The 17,377-nt window shown below is 32.9% G+C and overlaps 2 protein-coding genes and 1 pseudogene across 2 annotated transcripts; all 3 read right to left on the reverse strand.

Moving 5' to 3' along the window:
• Window positions 1-1,413: 1,413 nt before the first annotated feature.
• LOC25499147 (pentatricopeptide repeat-containing protein At1g12300, mitochondrial) lies at window positions 1,414-2,307 on the reverse strand. Its single transcript, XM_013594314.1, has one exon. It carries the CDS (start codon window positions 2,305-2,307, stop codon window positions 1,414-1,416), a length of 894 nt encoding a protein of 297 aa, XP_013449768.1.
• A 1,206-nt stretch (window positions 2,308-3,513) lies between these two features.
• Window positions 3,514-7,817, reverse strand: LOC25499148 (putative F-box/LRR-repeat protein At1g56400; annotated as a pseudogene).
• A 4,480-nt stretch (window positions 7,818-12,297) lies between these two features.
• On the reverse strand, window positions 12,298-15,221 carry LOC112416447 (F-box protein At3g60790-like). The gene is made up of 3 exons (XM_024770268.1): window positions 13,935-15,221; window positions 12,829-12,978; window positions 12,298-12,621 (listed from the first exon to the last, which is right to left on the reverse strand). Exons 1-3 carry the CDS (start codon window positions 15,219-15,221, stop codon window positions 12,298-12,300), a joined length of 1,761 nt encoding a protein of 586 aa, XP_024626036.1.
• Window positions 15,222-17,377: the final 2,156 nt, after the last annotated feature.

The raw sequence follows: 17,377 nt of genomic DNA on the forward strand, positions 1-17,377 counted from the left end.
TGTTTAATTCTATTTATTGTCTGATCAACATCGAATTGATTTTATGTTATAATTCACTATCAACAATAGGTTATGTAACAAGGGGTAGGTAAAGTGTTCTCCAAAAAACTAAGTAGTTGAATGGGCAATTAATCTTTGGATAAATTGAGTGTCACAAAAAACATTAGGGTATTATTTTAGATAAACGAAATCATGAGCCAATTTAATAATTTGAAAAAATCACATAATTTAATGTAATTATATGTGTTGGTGTCAGACACACCTAATCCGAGGAGTGTTCGTGTTTCATAGTAAATTACTATGTATCTATTATGTTTTTTCCCCATAATTTGTCAATCATTAGCATAAAAGTAACACCTGCTCTGTTTCTTTTAGAAACCATCATCAGAGATAAAGTTGCAAACTTACTATGGTGTTGACAAGGAAACTTTCTACCAGGTGGTAAAATAGAGAATGAAGTGAGATTTAACTGTTCAATTTTACTACATGGTTTGCTCAAAGAGGTTCACATTATAACTACCATATAATTTTTTATTTGGGGGAGGTTGTTAGGTTAAAAAGAATACGATATAAAGAGGAAATGTCATCCCACACCAACCAACCTAATTCGTCATAAAGAGGCTTATTCTCATAAACATACAAATTCAACAGCAACAAACATGAAATTTCATTTTGAACTCAAATGTTTCATCCTTTCGATAAGCAAAAGAAATAAATTGATGTAGAATTTCCCATCCTTTACCTAATTCGTCATTTTCAAAAGACCACAAATATTTAAAAAGTACCGTTTACATCATCAGAATTAAATTATCATAATTCACAATTAAACAAAAAAAGTGAAATCTAAACCATCTAAATAATTATAATTCCTTACATTTTCTTTGTTCTTTCTTTTATGAAGTTAAGTTTAGATGATCACTAAGATACAGATTCTTGAAAATTAATCATGCAGCTTCAGCAGGGTTTGTAATTTTAAACAGGGACAATAATCATTGCCTAATAAAGTCATTTAAAGTAAATGAAGCAGATCAATAGTGCATTGGGATGAAAATGGATAGTAATTTCAAGAATTCAAAAGTCTACCATTTCGGAAAAAATAAATGACTTTGATCACATTTAAACTAATAGTGAGCCCAGAGCATGATACATCTATTCTTATGAGTAACTATCAAAGGAAAAAAAGACTTGATGGTTGTGATTAAAATTCAAAATAATAAATTGTAACATTGTACCTAGTTTTATGCTTATAGTAGGCCTCTAGCAATCATTTCACGAAGAATTTTATCTGCTTTATCATTCTCCCTGCTTTCAAAGAGTGCACAAATGAACATCTCAACAGTTTATAGCATTTGGAAAGCAACCCTTAGCTTTAATTTTTTATAGCAAAGCAGATGCTTTTACAACCAAACCTTCTTAACAAAGACCACTGATCATATATTTATAAGTAACAACATCTACATTGTATCCTTTAATCAAAAGATCCTTAAAAATTTGTTGTGCATCCTTAAGTCTTCCCCCTTTAGACAAACCATCAATAAGCATACTACATGTGTACAAATCCACCTGAATGCCTTGGTTATGAATTTCCTTGACTAATGCAATTGCCTTATCAAGTTGATGATTTTTGCAAAAAGTGTGCAAGAAGGAATTGTAAGTGATTTCATCGGCTGGTTGACCCATATCACGCATCTCACGAACAAGCTTCCATGCATAAGAAATTCTTCCTGACTTGCACAAACCATCAATAACAGTGTTGTAAGTTACTATGGTAGGGATGATATTTTTGGAATACATTTCTTCAAAAAGATCCAATGCCTCATCCATCATTTTACTCTTACAAAACCCATTAATCACGATATTGTAATTGTGAACATCTTTAGCCACTCCCACTGCAACCATAGTGTTAAATGTATGTTTGGCCTTGTTCACTCCATTTAATAGGCAGTACCCATCCATTAAAGCACTATATGTAACAACATTAGGTTTCATACCTTGTATCATCATCACACCTAATATGTTTTTAGCTTCTTTCATATTTCCTTGCAAACAAAACTCATCGATAAATATATTAAAGGTACAAACATCTGGGTTGACGATGTTTTCATGAAAGTGCAATGCCTTTTGGACGTCACCATTAAGACATAATGCTTTCAAAAGTGTAGTCAAGGTTATGATATTTGGATGATAACCCATCTTAAGAATCTTGCCGAATAGGGAAAAGGCGAAAGTCATTTGACTTAAGTGGCAGTAACGGTTGATCAAGATGTTGATAGTAACAATGTCAGGCCTGATTCCTTGGAATTCCATTTGTTGAGAAATGGAAATAGGTTTTAAATAGTTCTTCTTGGTCTTAACAAGGGAGCTTAAAATTTTGTTAAATTCTATGATGGAAGGGATATTACGCATTTGAGAGTGGGAGAATAACCTTGAGGTTAAGAAGGGAAATGAAATAGGAAGATAGGGTTTTGAAAGAAACCTTGTTAATCTAACCGAATTTTTGCATATAAAAGAAAAAACTATTTGATAGAAACATTATGTTAATATCAACTATAAGCAAATAAAGTGTAACCAAAAAAACTATAAGCAAATAAAGTTCATTTGACTGAATTGCCCTTCATTGAAATAATCAAATCAAAATATTCCAACATTCTATTGATTTCCTCTCACTTATTATGAACGAGGGTAAAGTTGAAGGAACACAAAAATAGTGTTCCATTAAAATTTTTAAGAGATAGAGGAAAAAAAAAATGTCTCGAAAAAACATATTAAAAAATCTGATTGTCCAAAGCTTCTGGGATACCCAGGCTTCAAGCTTATATAGAGTTCCTATGAAAATATAGATATGTTCACCAAGGCCCCAATGGATGAGCCTCTATCAGACCAAGCTTGACCCCTACAATCAAACCCTACGACGAGACTTTAAAGTCGATTGCACACCTAAAACATTAGGTCTTGCCATAACAACCATTGCATTTATTGGTTTTGATAATTTGACTTCCTTGCTTGATTGGTGACGGCCAAGGCACACCATTAGCAAGGAAAGCTTTGAGGGCTGAGTATTACTGGCCCACAATGTATCTAGACGCCAAGGAACACGTGAAAACGTGTGAATATGTTTGAAACCCAAATTTCATGAAAAACTCAAACAAACATACTTTAGATGAATACCTACCTTCCACATGTTACTACTCCCAAACTCGACCTTTCAACCCCACAGTAGTTCCACGACCAATTTTGTTGGTGAACAATACTTTGAACAAGACTCTTCATCAAAGGCTACAACGGCGATGCTTGTAACTTTAAAGAATGTCTTAATTTTTATTGAAGGTTATGTGTGTGTACACACACTAAAGGCTTATTTAGCTATAAAACTTATCAAGTGCTTATAAGATAAGAGTTGTCATACGATAAAGACACATAAAAGATATTAAATTATACCGATGTCATGTTACACTATTTAATATCATTTTATTCGATACATATTTTTTTAAATTTGACCGTTGAATTGTAAGTTTATATCATATAGATTATCTGTATAAAAATATACACAAATCTAAAATCATTTGATATGTTATTAAGACTTCTCAAGAAAATTAGAAGTTGGCGTTGGTCATGTACTTCATTTTAAGCTTCTTGTGAATAAGTTTCCGTTCAAACCAACAACTATCATAGTCATTAGTCGACGATCTCTACCAAAATCTTCATAGAATTTTTCACGAGAACTAAAAGTAATTTGTTTAAGTAAATTTGCGTTTCTTAATAGATTGCTAGCTAACTCAATTACATTTATGGAACAAATACAACCACATAACTCTACATATTTCAAGTCATTATGAAAAAAATCCGGTATATTCTCTTCTTTGCCTCTTAAATCCACCCCCAGTAGGCATATACAACAAATGGATGACTTATTCATCATTTTAAACGAAATAAGAGGTTGCTTGTCATGATTAAGTTATAATAGATAACTTATAACGTATAAACACAAAATAGAGTTGCTTGATAGCGGTTATTTTCTCATGAGATTGTAGTATTTTTCATATGGTAATTCAACTCAATGTATAATTTATTAATTTTTCTCATTTTTATCCTCATTAATATTATTGAAAAATTTACATATAAATTTAAAAATATATTTTTACGTCATTTTATATATATAATTTTTTTTAAAGAGATTAAATTAGTCCACTTAAATTAGCACCAGGGAAAACCGAATATGAGACATTGAGGAAGAACACGCGAATAAACAGGAAAGTGAAATTCTTTTTAATGAACAACAAAAAAATATAAAGAGTTGAATACTCAATCATAAGAGAGTTTTTGAAGATGTTGTGAAGCCATTGCAATATCTAAAATTCAAAAGTAATCCATATTAGAATCTTATGCTCCCTCAATAAGTAACTTTGTCTAAGATTTTGAAATTGAACCAAAACCGTCATTAATTTTGCTACCTGTTTGCACCATTGAGATTTGAAATGGGTTAAAAGAAGCAACTTAGTGCCACAAAAAATTAAAAGAAACCTAGACTGTCAATAGCAGCAAATAGCGCTGCTATCTTGGTGGAACATTGTGGAGCAGCAGTTTGCAACCACAACAATTCACAATCATCACATATTAAATTTAAGGTTGAATTAAGACTACATGGCTGTAACAATGCATTAAAAAAATAAATAGAAAAAAGCTTTGGGTCAAGAGAAACAACTTGAATTCTGAGTAATTGGGATACACTGCAAAATTAAGACTAAACTAATTTAGAAATAAAAAGAAGGAATGGATTTAAATAGAAAGAAAAGAGAAATGAGCCTCGATTATAAGGAGGAATACCATGTGTGAATTTTCCAAATGAGGGTTTCTAATCTGAAAATTGAAAAATAAGAATCATAATAGTACATATTGCAAATATTAAATAAGGAAAATAAAACTTCTAGTTCAAGTCAAGTTTAATTTCATAAGATTGACTTACATTTAACTGTTTAGAAAACTATTATTCATAAAAAAAAGTTGAATTACAACAATTTAATTAAAAAGTGAGCAACCAAAGAACAAAGAGTTGAAATACTAACCGTAAGGGAAAGTTTTTGGAGATGTAGAGAAGACATTGCAATATCTAAAATCCAAAAGTAGTCTTTATTAGGATCATATGCTCCCTCGATAAATAACTCCAATTGTCTAAGATTTTGAAATTTAACCAAGATCTTCTTTAATTCCCCTACCTGTTTGCAACAGTAATATTTAAAGTGGATTAAAAGCAACTAGTGCCTCAAATAATTAAAAGAAACCTAGGCAGCCAATAGCAAGAAATATCCTGGTGGAACACTGGAGCATAAATTTGCAATCATCACATATTAAGATTAAGGTTGTGGCCGGAGCAGTAGAGAATGTGTCCTATTTTTGCAACACAGAACGCGTCTGACATGACACTACATGGTTGTAACAATGCTTTAAAAAAACCAAAACAAAAATTGGAAAAAACTTGTGTTGAGAGAAAGAACTTAACTTCTGAGTGACTGAGTGAAAAATCAAGACTAAACTAAGAATGTAAAAGAAAAAGGTAAAACGTTAGTAGCAAATGTGTTACTTTTGTTGCTGGTGTTTAGGATATAAAGTTGAGCCAGCGCAAACCATTATTAATGGGTCAAGTGTATTGAATCTTTATTTTTGAAGTTTAAACTAATCATAAGATGTGTTGTTTGAATTGGATGCAAAACTGGAAGTTGATTGGTTTAATAGAAAAACTTCCTTAACTCTATTGATCATTTTATTCTTGATTGTAAGTTTCTTTTATCTCAAGTAGGAAATATCTCAGCTCATTTTGGTATAAAAAACATTAAGACATATACTATATGTATATATCTTATTGATTATATAATATATACATAAATATTTGAATAGCCACAATACCCGCATTACACCACACAGCTATCTGAATAATGTTGGCAAATAATTCTTGGATGTACACAAAGATTTGGTTGATCACACACACAAAAAAATACAAAACTCATAAGATTATTTTAAAAATTATTATTTAATTATTCCATTTTTTTGTGGCCAAACACAAAAGAATTGCTCAATGTTGGGGCCAATGGGTATATGTAAAGCGAGATTGACAACCTAAATAGAAACAATAAACATCAACCAGAAAACGTGGTTTTTGAGCGACTCACCTGTGAAGTGCTTATGATCATAGATAAATTCTGGATATGTTGTAATCTGGCAATTGGACCAAAAGGATGTGGATTTTTCTCTCTTTTAGCCGCGTTCCAGAAAACCTTTAATAATATTGGAGCATTAACATCAAATTCCGTCAGGGTGTGACCACTATATTCAAAGGATGTGAGATTCAATGCATTGATATCTATGCGTCGAGGTAAATGTCTATAGCCACAATCAATTAATTTCAAATGACGCAACTTTGGACTGGTAATATTCAAATCACGTACCATCCTGCAATTCTTAAAGGTGAGGTTCGAGTTGGAGACATTCAGAAAACAAAAGAGGTATGACATCATCTTGGAGACATCTTTGGATTCCATCAAACACAATGGTTGTCACATTTTTCAGTCCAGAAAACTCAAAAGCATTGGTGAATTGACCACCTCTGTAGGTAGAAATTTGACTACTTCTGTAGCTAAACTTGGATAGGATTTGAGCCTGAATGTTCATCATGTGTATGTGTAGTGGATAACTAGAATTGAAAGAATATTCGATGGATGAGAGATTTGATGCAATGATATCTATATTCCTCACCCTCCCAAGTTGATCTCCACAGTTAACAATGTTCAAATGAAACAATGTTGGACTGGTGATTTTTAAGTCAGAGTTCAAATCACACTGATCAAGGGTGAAGTTTACAAGATGAATGCAATTTGAAAACAAACCCTGAAGTAGATTTTGATTCACATTAAGTAGTTGCAACACAAGAAGAGTTCTCAAATTCTTGAATCCTGAGAAATCAAAAGGTGCTAGTAGGTAGCAACTTTGTAGGTGAAGATAAGTGAGAGAATCAGTGTCCGATAAGAGAGTAAAGGAAAATTTGTATAGCAAACTATATGGATACAAAAAATTAATTGGATCATTAGTTTCAGATGAGAAGAGCAATTCAATACGTTTGGCACCCTTAGTAATTCCTTTGGAAATCATTCTGTCAATTGCATCTTGTGTTTAGAACCTAATGGAAAATTTACTCGGATTGAACTAATCATATCATCTTGATAATGCAGCATGAATTGATCCAATCTTTTGGCAAATTCAGATTGAAACCCTTGAAGGAGTGGAAGGCTTTTCGGTAACTCTTGAACTGTATTAGAGTCAAACATGTTATGGAGATCAAAATTGAGGTCCATTCTTAATGACCATTCATCAGGGCCGGCCCATAGCCCGTCGAGGCTGGGCGACGACACCGGGCCTCCAATTTTTTGGGGCCCAAAATATTTTTTTTTAATATGTAAGACACGAAAATAATGATTATATATCTATTAAAAGCGAATTAATTTAATTTGTCAGCTTGCTTTAGTGGCGTGGCCACTTTTTGTTGAGTGTGAGGTCATGTGTTCAAGACCCACCAAAGTGTGATTTTTAATATATTTTTTTTAAATAACTTATTTATTTTTTTGGGGCCCAGATTTTTTTTTTTTTTACATCCCTTATAAAATTAAAACCGGGCCTATGAATTTGTTAAGACGGCCCTGCCATTCATGACGCCAATGTTTTGACAGTGTGCTTGTTTTCACCAAATCCTTCAAACCTAACCTTGAAAAGATATTCGATAAAATGCAATCAGGCAACTCAATCTTGGGCTTTTTAGACCTCCTCTTCATTGCTACTGCAATTAATAACGAGTAAACACCAGAATTTAAATTAAAACTAAAACATAAACAATCAAACAAAACTATAATAGATTTTATTTTTAGTTACATGATGGTACTACAGAATATACACACAGGCGATTGTAGATAAATAGGTAAAGAACTAATTAGAACCTGCAGAAGAAAATTCGGCTGTTGTAGAAGACGATGCTTGTGTTGAAGAAGATTAATGGGGACGGCTCAGATGGAAAACCTAAAGAATTAGGATTTGTTTTTCTAGATTATTATTTATAGAGTCGTAAGAACAAACGAGATTAAAAAAATTAAAAATACTAAAAACTATTTACATAAAAAAATTAAAATAGTTATAACTAAATATAGGATTTTTTATCTATACTATACTATACCACTACCATAAAAAAAAACTATATAGTAAGAGAATGGGGATTTTATGATACTTTGGGTTGACTTATTTGTTATTTCTATTATACCCTTAAATAATTTGCTTGTCCATGTGAGCTTAGCTCAGTTGGTAGGGATATTGCATTATTTATGCAGGGGTCGGGGTTCGAACCATGAACACCCCACTTCTCCACATTTAATTGTGTGAGCTCTAGCCACTAGACTAAAAAAAAAATATATTTGTATATAATAATGTTATATTGTTGGTGTTATAAAAAATAAGAATGTTTGTTATATCTCTTATATTATTGTTGTTATTGAAAAATATAAATATAGTTTGTTGAGTTTGTTACATTTGAAAGTCACAAATATCTATATTTATATTTTTAAACTATATAAAAAATTATATAAAATATCGTTTATAATTTACATGCATTTTTTTATTTTATTTTATAAAATATGATTATTAATCTACACAAGTTAGCGCAACAAAAAGAGCAAAAAAAAAAACGAACACACGAGTGTCCATCTTTTCGCTAGTGTATATAATAGCGTTCAGCTCGTCGGAGTCCCTTCGTATGTCCTCTCTTCTTATTGTGATAATACATATAAATTACGAACAATAATTGTTATACATGTATTTTAATTTTAGTGGGTTTTAAGCAATCTTAATCAGTTGTACTAATCTCCAACAATAGATGGGGACTGTCCTAGTTCATAGTCATTTTGATTATATTGGTGCTATATATTTTAGCATTTGAATAAATGAAGTTTATTTATTGTAAAAAAAGAAGTGATAATGCACAAAAGTAACATAATATTTATTAAGGAGTGTTTTGGTAGTCCCCAACGACTAAATGATTTTAGACCAATTTCATTGGTGGATAGCATGTATAAAATTTTGGCGAAGGTGCTTGCTAACAGACTTCGCTCTATGATTGACTATGTTGTTTCGGACACCCAGTCGGCTTTCATAAAATGCCGTCTGATTTTGGATGGCATTTTTGTTGCAAATGAAATAGTTGATGAAGCTCATAGATGTAAAAAAGAATTGATTCTGTTCAAGGTGGATTTTGAGAAAGCATTTCATTCAATAGACTGGGGTATTTAGATGAGGTTATGGGGAAAATGAGCTTTCTGACTCTTTGGAGAAAATGGATAACAGAGTGCATTGAAACATCTACTGCTTCGGTCTTGGTAAACAGGTCTCCAACTGATGAGTTTTCTTTGGGGAGGGGGTTGAGACAGGGTGACCCTCTCTCCCCATTTTCGTTCATGTTAGCTGCAGATAGGCATGACAATGGGGCGGGGTGGGGACGGGTTTTACCTTCCCCGTTCCCATACTCGATTCTCATATACTTACCCGTTACCCTACCCATACTCAACGGGGATGAGAAATTGAATCCCATCCCCGTCCCCGATGGGTTTGGGTATCCCCGCCCCATCCCCGTCCCGGCATTGAATATATTTTTTTTAATAAAAAATAGAAGTTATTTTGCATCCCCAAGAGCAACGTTGTAATACATCATCCAACAATACGCTCACTTTAACATTTGTTAGACGGAATGATTTAGTTGATCCTTTAGATATCAATGGTAGTAATTATCAAACAAAATAACATGACATATCAACATAAAATAATTTTTTACATTTGGGACGGGTTTAGGTATGGGTTCGGGGTGGGTACCTATATAGCCGTTATCCGTTCCATACCCATGTTTTGAAATCGGGGAAAACCCATACCCATACCCAAACCCAGTCAAAACGGGAAAATCCGTCAAATTGAGTTTGGTTCGGGCGGGTAACCGTGGGTATAGTTTTTGTTGCCATGCCTAGCTGCAGAAGGTTCTAATGTGTTGATGGAGTCGTTATTGGCTAATAATCTCTTTTTCGGCTATAAGGTGTGTGACAATAATACGACAGTTGTGTCTCATCTTCAGTTCGCAAATGACACCTTGATTTTGGGAGATAAATCGTGTGCTAATATTAGGTCCATGCATACTATTCTTATTTTTTTTGAAACTTTGTTGGGTTTAAAGGTGAATTTTTCGAAAAGTCATTTAGTAGGTGTGAATGTTGCAATGTCTTGGTTGTCAAAAGCGGCTATGGTGCTGAATTGTAAGGTGGGTTCCATTCCCTTTGTGTATATGGGCGTGCCTATTGTTGGTAACGCTCGACGCTTGTCCTTTTGGGATCCTTTTATTAATCGTATTAAGACTAGACTGTCAGGTTGAAAATCGAAGCTTCTGTCTCTGGGTGGTCGTTTGGTTTTGCTGAAGTCTGTCTTGTCGTCGCTGCCTGTTTATGCTCTTTCTTTTGTCAAGGCTCCGTCAGGTATCGTCTCCTCTATCGAATCTATTTTTTTTTGGGGTGGGGCGGGGGGGAGTGATGACCACAGGAAAATAGCTTGGGTGGATTGGAACACTGTTTGTAGGAGTAAGGAGGTTGGTGGTTTGGGGGTAAGGAGAATTAGTGAGTTTAATATTGCATTGTTAGGGAAGTAGTGTTGGAGGTTGATGACAGATACTAGTAGTTTGTGGTTTAGGGTGTTGTCAGCGCGGTATGGCTTGGAGGGTAGGCGGTTGAAGGGGGGAGGCCGTGAGGCCTAGTCTCTAGGATTAAGTCAGGTGGTAGGTTTAAAGGTTAACGACAAAATATGCTTAATAAGTCAGGTGGTCGATAGGATTAAGTCTCTCGCTTTTAGGTGGTTGAAGGTGAAATTTCCTACTCTTCCCTTTAACTACCATAGATGGTGGCTTAGTCTGTTCACCTTGTTAGGCATAGGTTGATAGTTATTTCTTTTTTGTTTGTTTTTGTACAGTTTCCTCTTGTAAATATTGTTTCGACGTTGTTTGTCCTTCCTATGTACACCTTGTGCTAGGAAAGACTTTTTGAGTTGGTAATATATTCCATTTTAGCCTCTTCAAAAAAAAAAAAAAGGAGTGTTTTAAACACTTTATTAAGAAATCATAAGATATATTCAAAGTTCCTTAAAAAAAAAAGATATATTTTCTTTTTAGGAAAAAAAAAAAGGATATATTCAAAGTTAAAATATATCCACAATTATAAAAAAATAAAAATAATCAAGCATATAAAAAAGAGCCGTATCTTGTGGTTTGCTACTTAATAACTAGACTAAAACGATGTTTGAAATGAAACAAAGCCAATGCAAATATATGAATTTACGATGAAATTACGAGCATTGAATCATTGAGGGTGCCAAGAAAGCGCAAAGATAATCAAAGACAAAATAGCATACATATCATGTGACATCTGCTAAGTCTTTAAGGTGCAATTCAAAACTATTACATATTTGGGCAACAGTGCCATGCACAGAAACAAATAGATTCATAATAGAATATAATGCTCTCAGATTCTTTTGGTTAAGATACTGTTTTAGAAACAGAAAGAAGGAATGGATTTAAATAGATTGAAAAGAAAAGAGAAATGAGCCTTCATAATATAATAGAATATATTAGAGAAGGTAACCGTTCGATCTAAAAATGGTTGAGCCTCTATCAGACCAAGCTTGATCGCCTACAATCAAATACAACATTCAGCTCGATTGCACACCTAAAGCATTAAGCCTTATGCTCTTGAAACCCAAGTTTCAAATTTTGTACTAGAATTGTGCAACTAGTGTAAATTGACCAGGAAAAACACAACAAACATTCTTTACGCAAACACCTTCCACCAGTTAAAACTCCCCAACTCAATCCATCTATCCCACAATAGTTCCCTGACGAATTTTGTTGAACAAATCTCTTCATCAAAGGCTACAACAACGACACTAATGACTTTAAAGAATATCTTAATTCTAATTGAAAGGTTAAACATGTGAGGCCGCGCACTATAAACTTATCAAGCGTTCATAATAGGATAAGAGTTTGTTATATGAAAACCACTTATTTATAAGATCTTTTAACAAGACCAGCATCTCTAACACTACAATGATTCCTTCAAATATAAATAAAAAACACCTAAGAGGATAATTATTATTGAAATTCATATCAATGTAACTTAGACAATGTTTGTGGGAATGAATTAACTAATGTCACTACAAACTTCATTATAAATAAATAAAATAAATTTAGAAAATTATAAGTTGACATTGTTCATGTACTTCATCTTTAAGCATCTTATGAATTAGATTCCGTTCAAACCGACAACAACCATTAGAGTCATTAGTCCATCCACCAGCTCCTGTATAGAATTTGTCACTAGAACCAAAAGTAATTTGCTTAAGAGAATTTGCTTTCCTCAATAGCTGACTAGCTAACTCAATTATATTTATGGAGCAAACACAACCACGAAAGTCTACATATTTCAACTCATTATGACAAAATTTTGCATGATTTCTTCTTTGCCTCTTAAATCCACCCATGTGTGAATTTTCCAAATGTAGATTTCTAATCTGAAAATAGAAAAATAATGACCATAATAGTACACATTCAAAATATAAAATAAGAAAAATAAAAACATTCAGTTCAAGTCAAGTTTAATTTCATAAGATCGACTTACATTTAATTGTTTAGAAAACTATTATTCATAAAAAAAGTTAATTTATAACACTTCGAATAAAAAGTGGACAACTAAAGAAATAAAGAGTTGAATTACTCACTGTAAGAGAAAGTTTTTGGAGATGCTTAGAAGCCATTGCAATATCTAAAATCCAAAAGTAATCCATATTAGGATCATATGCTCCCTCGATAAATAACTCCAGTCGTCTAAGATTTTGAAATTGAACCAAGACTTGTTTTAATTTCACCACCTGTTTGCACCAATAATATTTAAAGTCAATTAAAAGCAACTGGTGACTCAAATAATTAACAAAAACCTAGGCAGTCTATAGCAGGAAATATCCGAGTGGAACACTGGATCAGCAATTTGAAGCCACAATAATTCCCAATCGCTGAATATTGAGTTAAGGTTGCGGCCGGAGAGGTAGAGATTGTGTCCTATTTTTGCAACGCATAATGTGTCTCACACGACACTACATAGCTGTAACAACGCATTAAAAAAAAAAAACGAAAAATCTTGTGTCAAGAGCAACAACTTGACTTCTGAGTGATTGAAATACTGTGAAATATCAAAACTAAACTAAGAATGTAGAAGAGAAAAAGTGCAAACAGGTCGTAGAAAATGTGTTACTTTTGTTGGTGGTATTTAGGATATAACGTTGAGCAGCAAACAATTATAATGAGTCGTTCAATCTTTCTTTTTTGTGTTTACACTAACAATGAGGTGTTGTAATTGGATGCAAAACTGATAGTTGACTGGTTTAATCGATAAACTCCCTTAGCTCCTATTGATGATTTTATTCCTTGATTTTAAGTTTCTTTGTCTCAAGTAGAGCAGCTCATTTTGGTATAAAAAATTAAGATATATACATTATAAATCTTTTTTATTTGACCAAATACATATACATCTTATTCGTATATAACCGGATTCGTTATAGTCCCTCCTGTGATATTCCAACCACCCCACGAATTGGTTATTTCTAAACGAGTCATAAAGGGTATAACGAACATACCCTGTCTCCACATTGGGTCAAGAACAGGGTCAGAGGGATTTATAAATACATATTTGAATAGCAGCAATGCCGCGGAATCCACCAAACCTCTATTTAATTCCATGACCAACAGCTACGCACCGCTATGCAAGATTAACGAACTATGTAGAAACAATAAAACATCAACAAGCAAACTTGGTTTTTGAGTGACTCACCTGTGAAGTGCTCATAATCATAGATAAATTCTCAATATGTAGTAATCTTGCAATTGGACCAAAGGGATGCTGATTTTTTTCTCTTTTAGCTGCATTCCAAAAAAGCTTCAATAACATTGGAGCCTTAACATTAAACCCAACCGTCGTATGACCACTGTATTCAAATGATGAGAGATTCAATGCATCGACATCTGTGTGGTTAGGGTTTGGATATTGATAGTCACAATCAATTATTTTCAAATGGTGCAACTTTGTACTAGTAATATTCAAATTATATATGATCCAACAGTTCTTAAAGGTGACATCCTCGAGTTGGAGACATTCAGAAAACAAAAGACGAATGACATCTTGTTGGAGATTTTGATGGATTCCATCAAATACAATCGTTGTCACATTTTTTAGTCCAGAAAACCCAAAAGCATAAATTTGATTACCTCTATATCTAAACTTGGATAACATTTGAGCCTGAATGTTCATTTTGTGTATTGGATAACTAGAATTGAAAGAATATTCAATGGATGAGAGATTTGATGCAATGATATCTATACTCCTCACTCTCCCAATTTGAATCCCACAATTAACAATGTTCAAATGAAACAATGTTGAACTGACTATTTTTAAGTCAGACTTGAAATCACAATGATCAAGGGTGAAGTCTACAAGATGGTTGCAATTTGAAAACAAACCCTGAAGCAGATTTTGATGCACATGAACTAGTTGCAACACAAGAGTTCTCAAATTCTTCAATCCAGAGAAGTCAAGAGGTGCTACTAGGAGGCAATTTTGTAGGTGAAGATAAGTGAGAGAGTTAGTGTCCAATAAGAGAGTAAAGGAAAACTTGTATAGCTCTATTCGACGCAAAAAATGACTTGGATCATTAGTTTCAGATGAGAAGAGCAATTCAATACGTTTGGCACCCTTAGCAATTCCTTTGGTAATCATTCTGTCAATGGAATCATTGTATTTAGGACCTAATGGAAAACTTAGTCGGATTGAACTAATCATGTCGCCTTGAAAATGCAGCATGAATTGATCCAATCTTTTGGCAAATTCAGATTGAAACCCTTGAAGGAGCGGAAGACTTTGTGGTAACTCTTGAACTGTATTAGAGTCAAACATGTTATGGAGATCAAAGTTAAGGTCCATTCTTAATGCCCATTCATGACACCAATGTTTTGAAAGTGTGCTTGTTTTTACCAAATCCTTCAAACCTAACTTTGAAAATATATTTGATAAAATACAATCAGGCAATGCAATCTTGGGCTTTTTAGACCTCTTCCTCTTCATTGCTACTGCAATTAATAACGAGCAAACAGCAGAATTTAAATTAAATAAAACTAAAATCATAAACAATCAAACAAAACTATAATATATATATATATATATATATATATAGCATCACCATGTAGATAAACAGGTAAGGAAAATTGAATATATTCAAATTGTAAGTAGAACCTTAAAAAAAAAAAAAATCGGCTGATGTAAAAGACGATGCTTGTGTTGAAGAAGATTAATGGGGACAGGGAAAACCTAAAGAATTAGGGTTTGCGTTTTCATGATTATTATTTATAGAGTCGTAAGAACTTAGATATTTTTTTAACAAACGAGATTAAAATAAAATAAAAAATATAAACTATTTAGATAAAAAAAAAATTAAAAATGTGAATTATATATATATATATATATATATATATATATATATATATATATATATATATATATATAGATTCATATATGGAAGATTTTAGTTTTTTTTTTTGGTTACATGAGAAAATGGAAGGAAAAAAAACGAAAATAAACCCAAAGGACATACCTAGGGTATCGCCTAGTAACGTTGATGCTAAACAATGAAGAGGTTCATTGAAAATAGGGTTAAATATGTTTTTGGTCCCTATAAAATAGGGGCCTTTCAAGTTTAGTCCTTACTTAATTTTAATGATTCTTTTAGTCCCTAAAAAAAAAACTGCACTCAATATTAGTCCCTCCTCAATTCAAATTTGTTTAATTTATGTTTAAATTAACTCTTGAGTTTTTGAACAATTTTTTTACAGACGTGTTAAGAACATTACTAAAAGTTCCTATGCAAAAAATTGTCGCAAAATTTGATTTCTACCTCCAGATTTTGTTAATTTATCTTTAACTTTTGTCGTTTTAAAAAATTCATATTTAATTCGTTTCATGTTAAAAAATTCTAAATTTTAGTAAATGAACCTTTCATAGTGTTCTAAACTTGTCTCAAAAAAATCGTTCAAAAATTTAAGAGTGTAAGGATAATTAAACAAACTTTGTTGTAATAGGGACTAAAATTAGAAGTAATTCTTTTTTGTAAGGACTAAATATTTTATTAAAATTAAGTAAGGATTAAACTTGAAAAATCCCTATTTTATAGGGACCAAAAACATATTTAACCTGAAAATAATAAGATGATTTGAACGGTTAGCTCTCATCTTAGCAAGAATAACAACACAAGAATTCCCCTCCTTAAGGATATGATAAATTGAAATAGACCAATCCTTAGCAAGATGCACCCGAATGAGTTCTAAGAGATTTGCATAATGGTGGAACCTTGTAGTCTCCTTCATTATCAACTGCATTACGTGAAGAGAGTCGAAGTAGCATATGAGCTTTTTATATCCTGCATCCCAACACAATTTTATACCAGTCAATAGAGCTTGAATTTCAGCATGTATGATATTTGAGATCCCTGCACTACCAAATAAATCAACTTGAAAACTTCCATCGTGCTTACGAATTAGACCACCATAACCTGCCTTTCTATTGTATTTGTCAACGCGCTTCCATCAACATTGAGAATCATGGTGTCCTCATCTCCATGTTGCCAACTCACCATCCTTGGTATGAGTACGAGTATCCAAGGAGTTAGTACCAAAAGCCTGGTGAGCAAGATGATGCTGAGAAAAAAATAGTTACAACGGTTGAATGCATGTTTGGTTGGATATTATCAAAAACTAACTTGTTTCTTGTACACCAAATATTCCACATAATCAAAGGTGCAAGAATTCCGACATCACTTACTATTTTGTGGATGATCTTAGCTATATTATTCATGTCTATCACCGAGCACAAAGAAAGAGGGTTTGGGAAACCACATCAGTGCCAAACTACTGCAAATCATGAGTAAGAAAGGAGACAATGCAGAATAATCTCATCTTCATTTTGGCAGAATGGGCAGGTGGGAGAGACATTGATACCTCTGTGTGCCAAAAGTGATTTGGTTGGAATAGAACAGTGGGAAGCTTACCAAATAAGGATTTGTATGCTAACAACCATAGGTAATTTCCAAGTTTCTTGAGAGGATTCCATTTCACGTTGAGAGATAAGCCAATGATGATAACCACTACGCGTTGAATACTCTCCATTCAAACTAGCATTCGAGATCCAGGTGTCCTCGATCGACGGTATAATGCAAGGGTTTAAACTTT

Source organism: Medicago truncatula, chromosome 7 (genome assembly GCF_003473485.1).
Source record: "Medicago truncatula cultivar Jemalong A17 chromosome 7, MtrunA17r5.0-ANR, whole genome shotgun sequence".
Taxonomy (NCBI): domain Eukaryota; kingdom Viridiplantae; phylum Streptophyta; class Magnoliopsida; order Fabales; family Fabaceae; genus Medicago; species Medicago truncatula.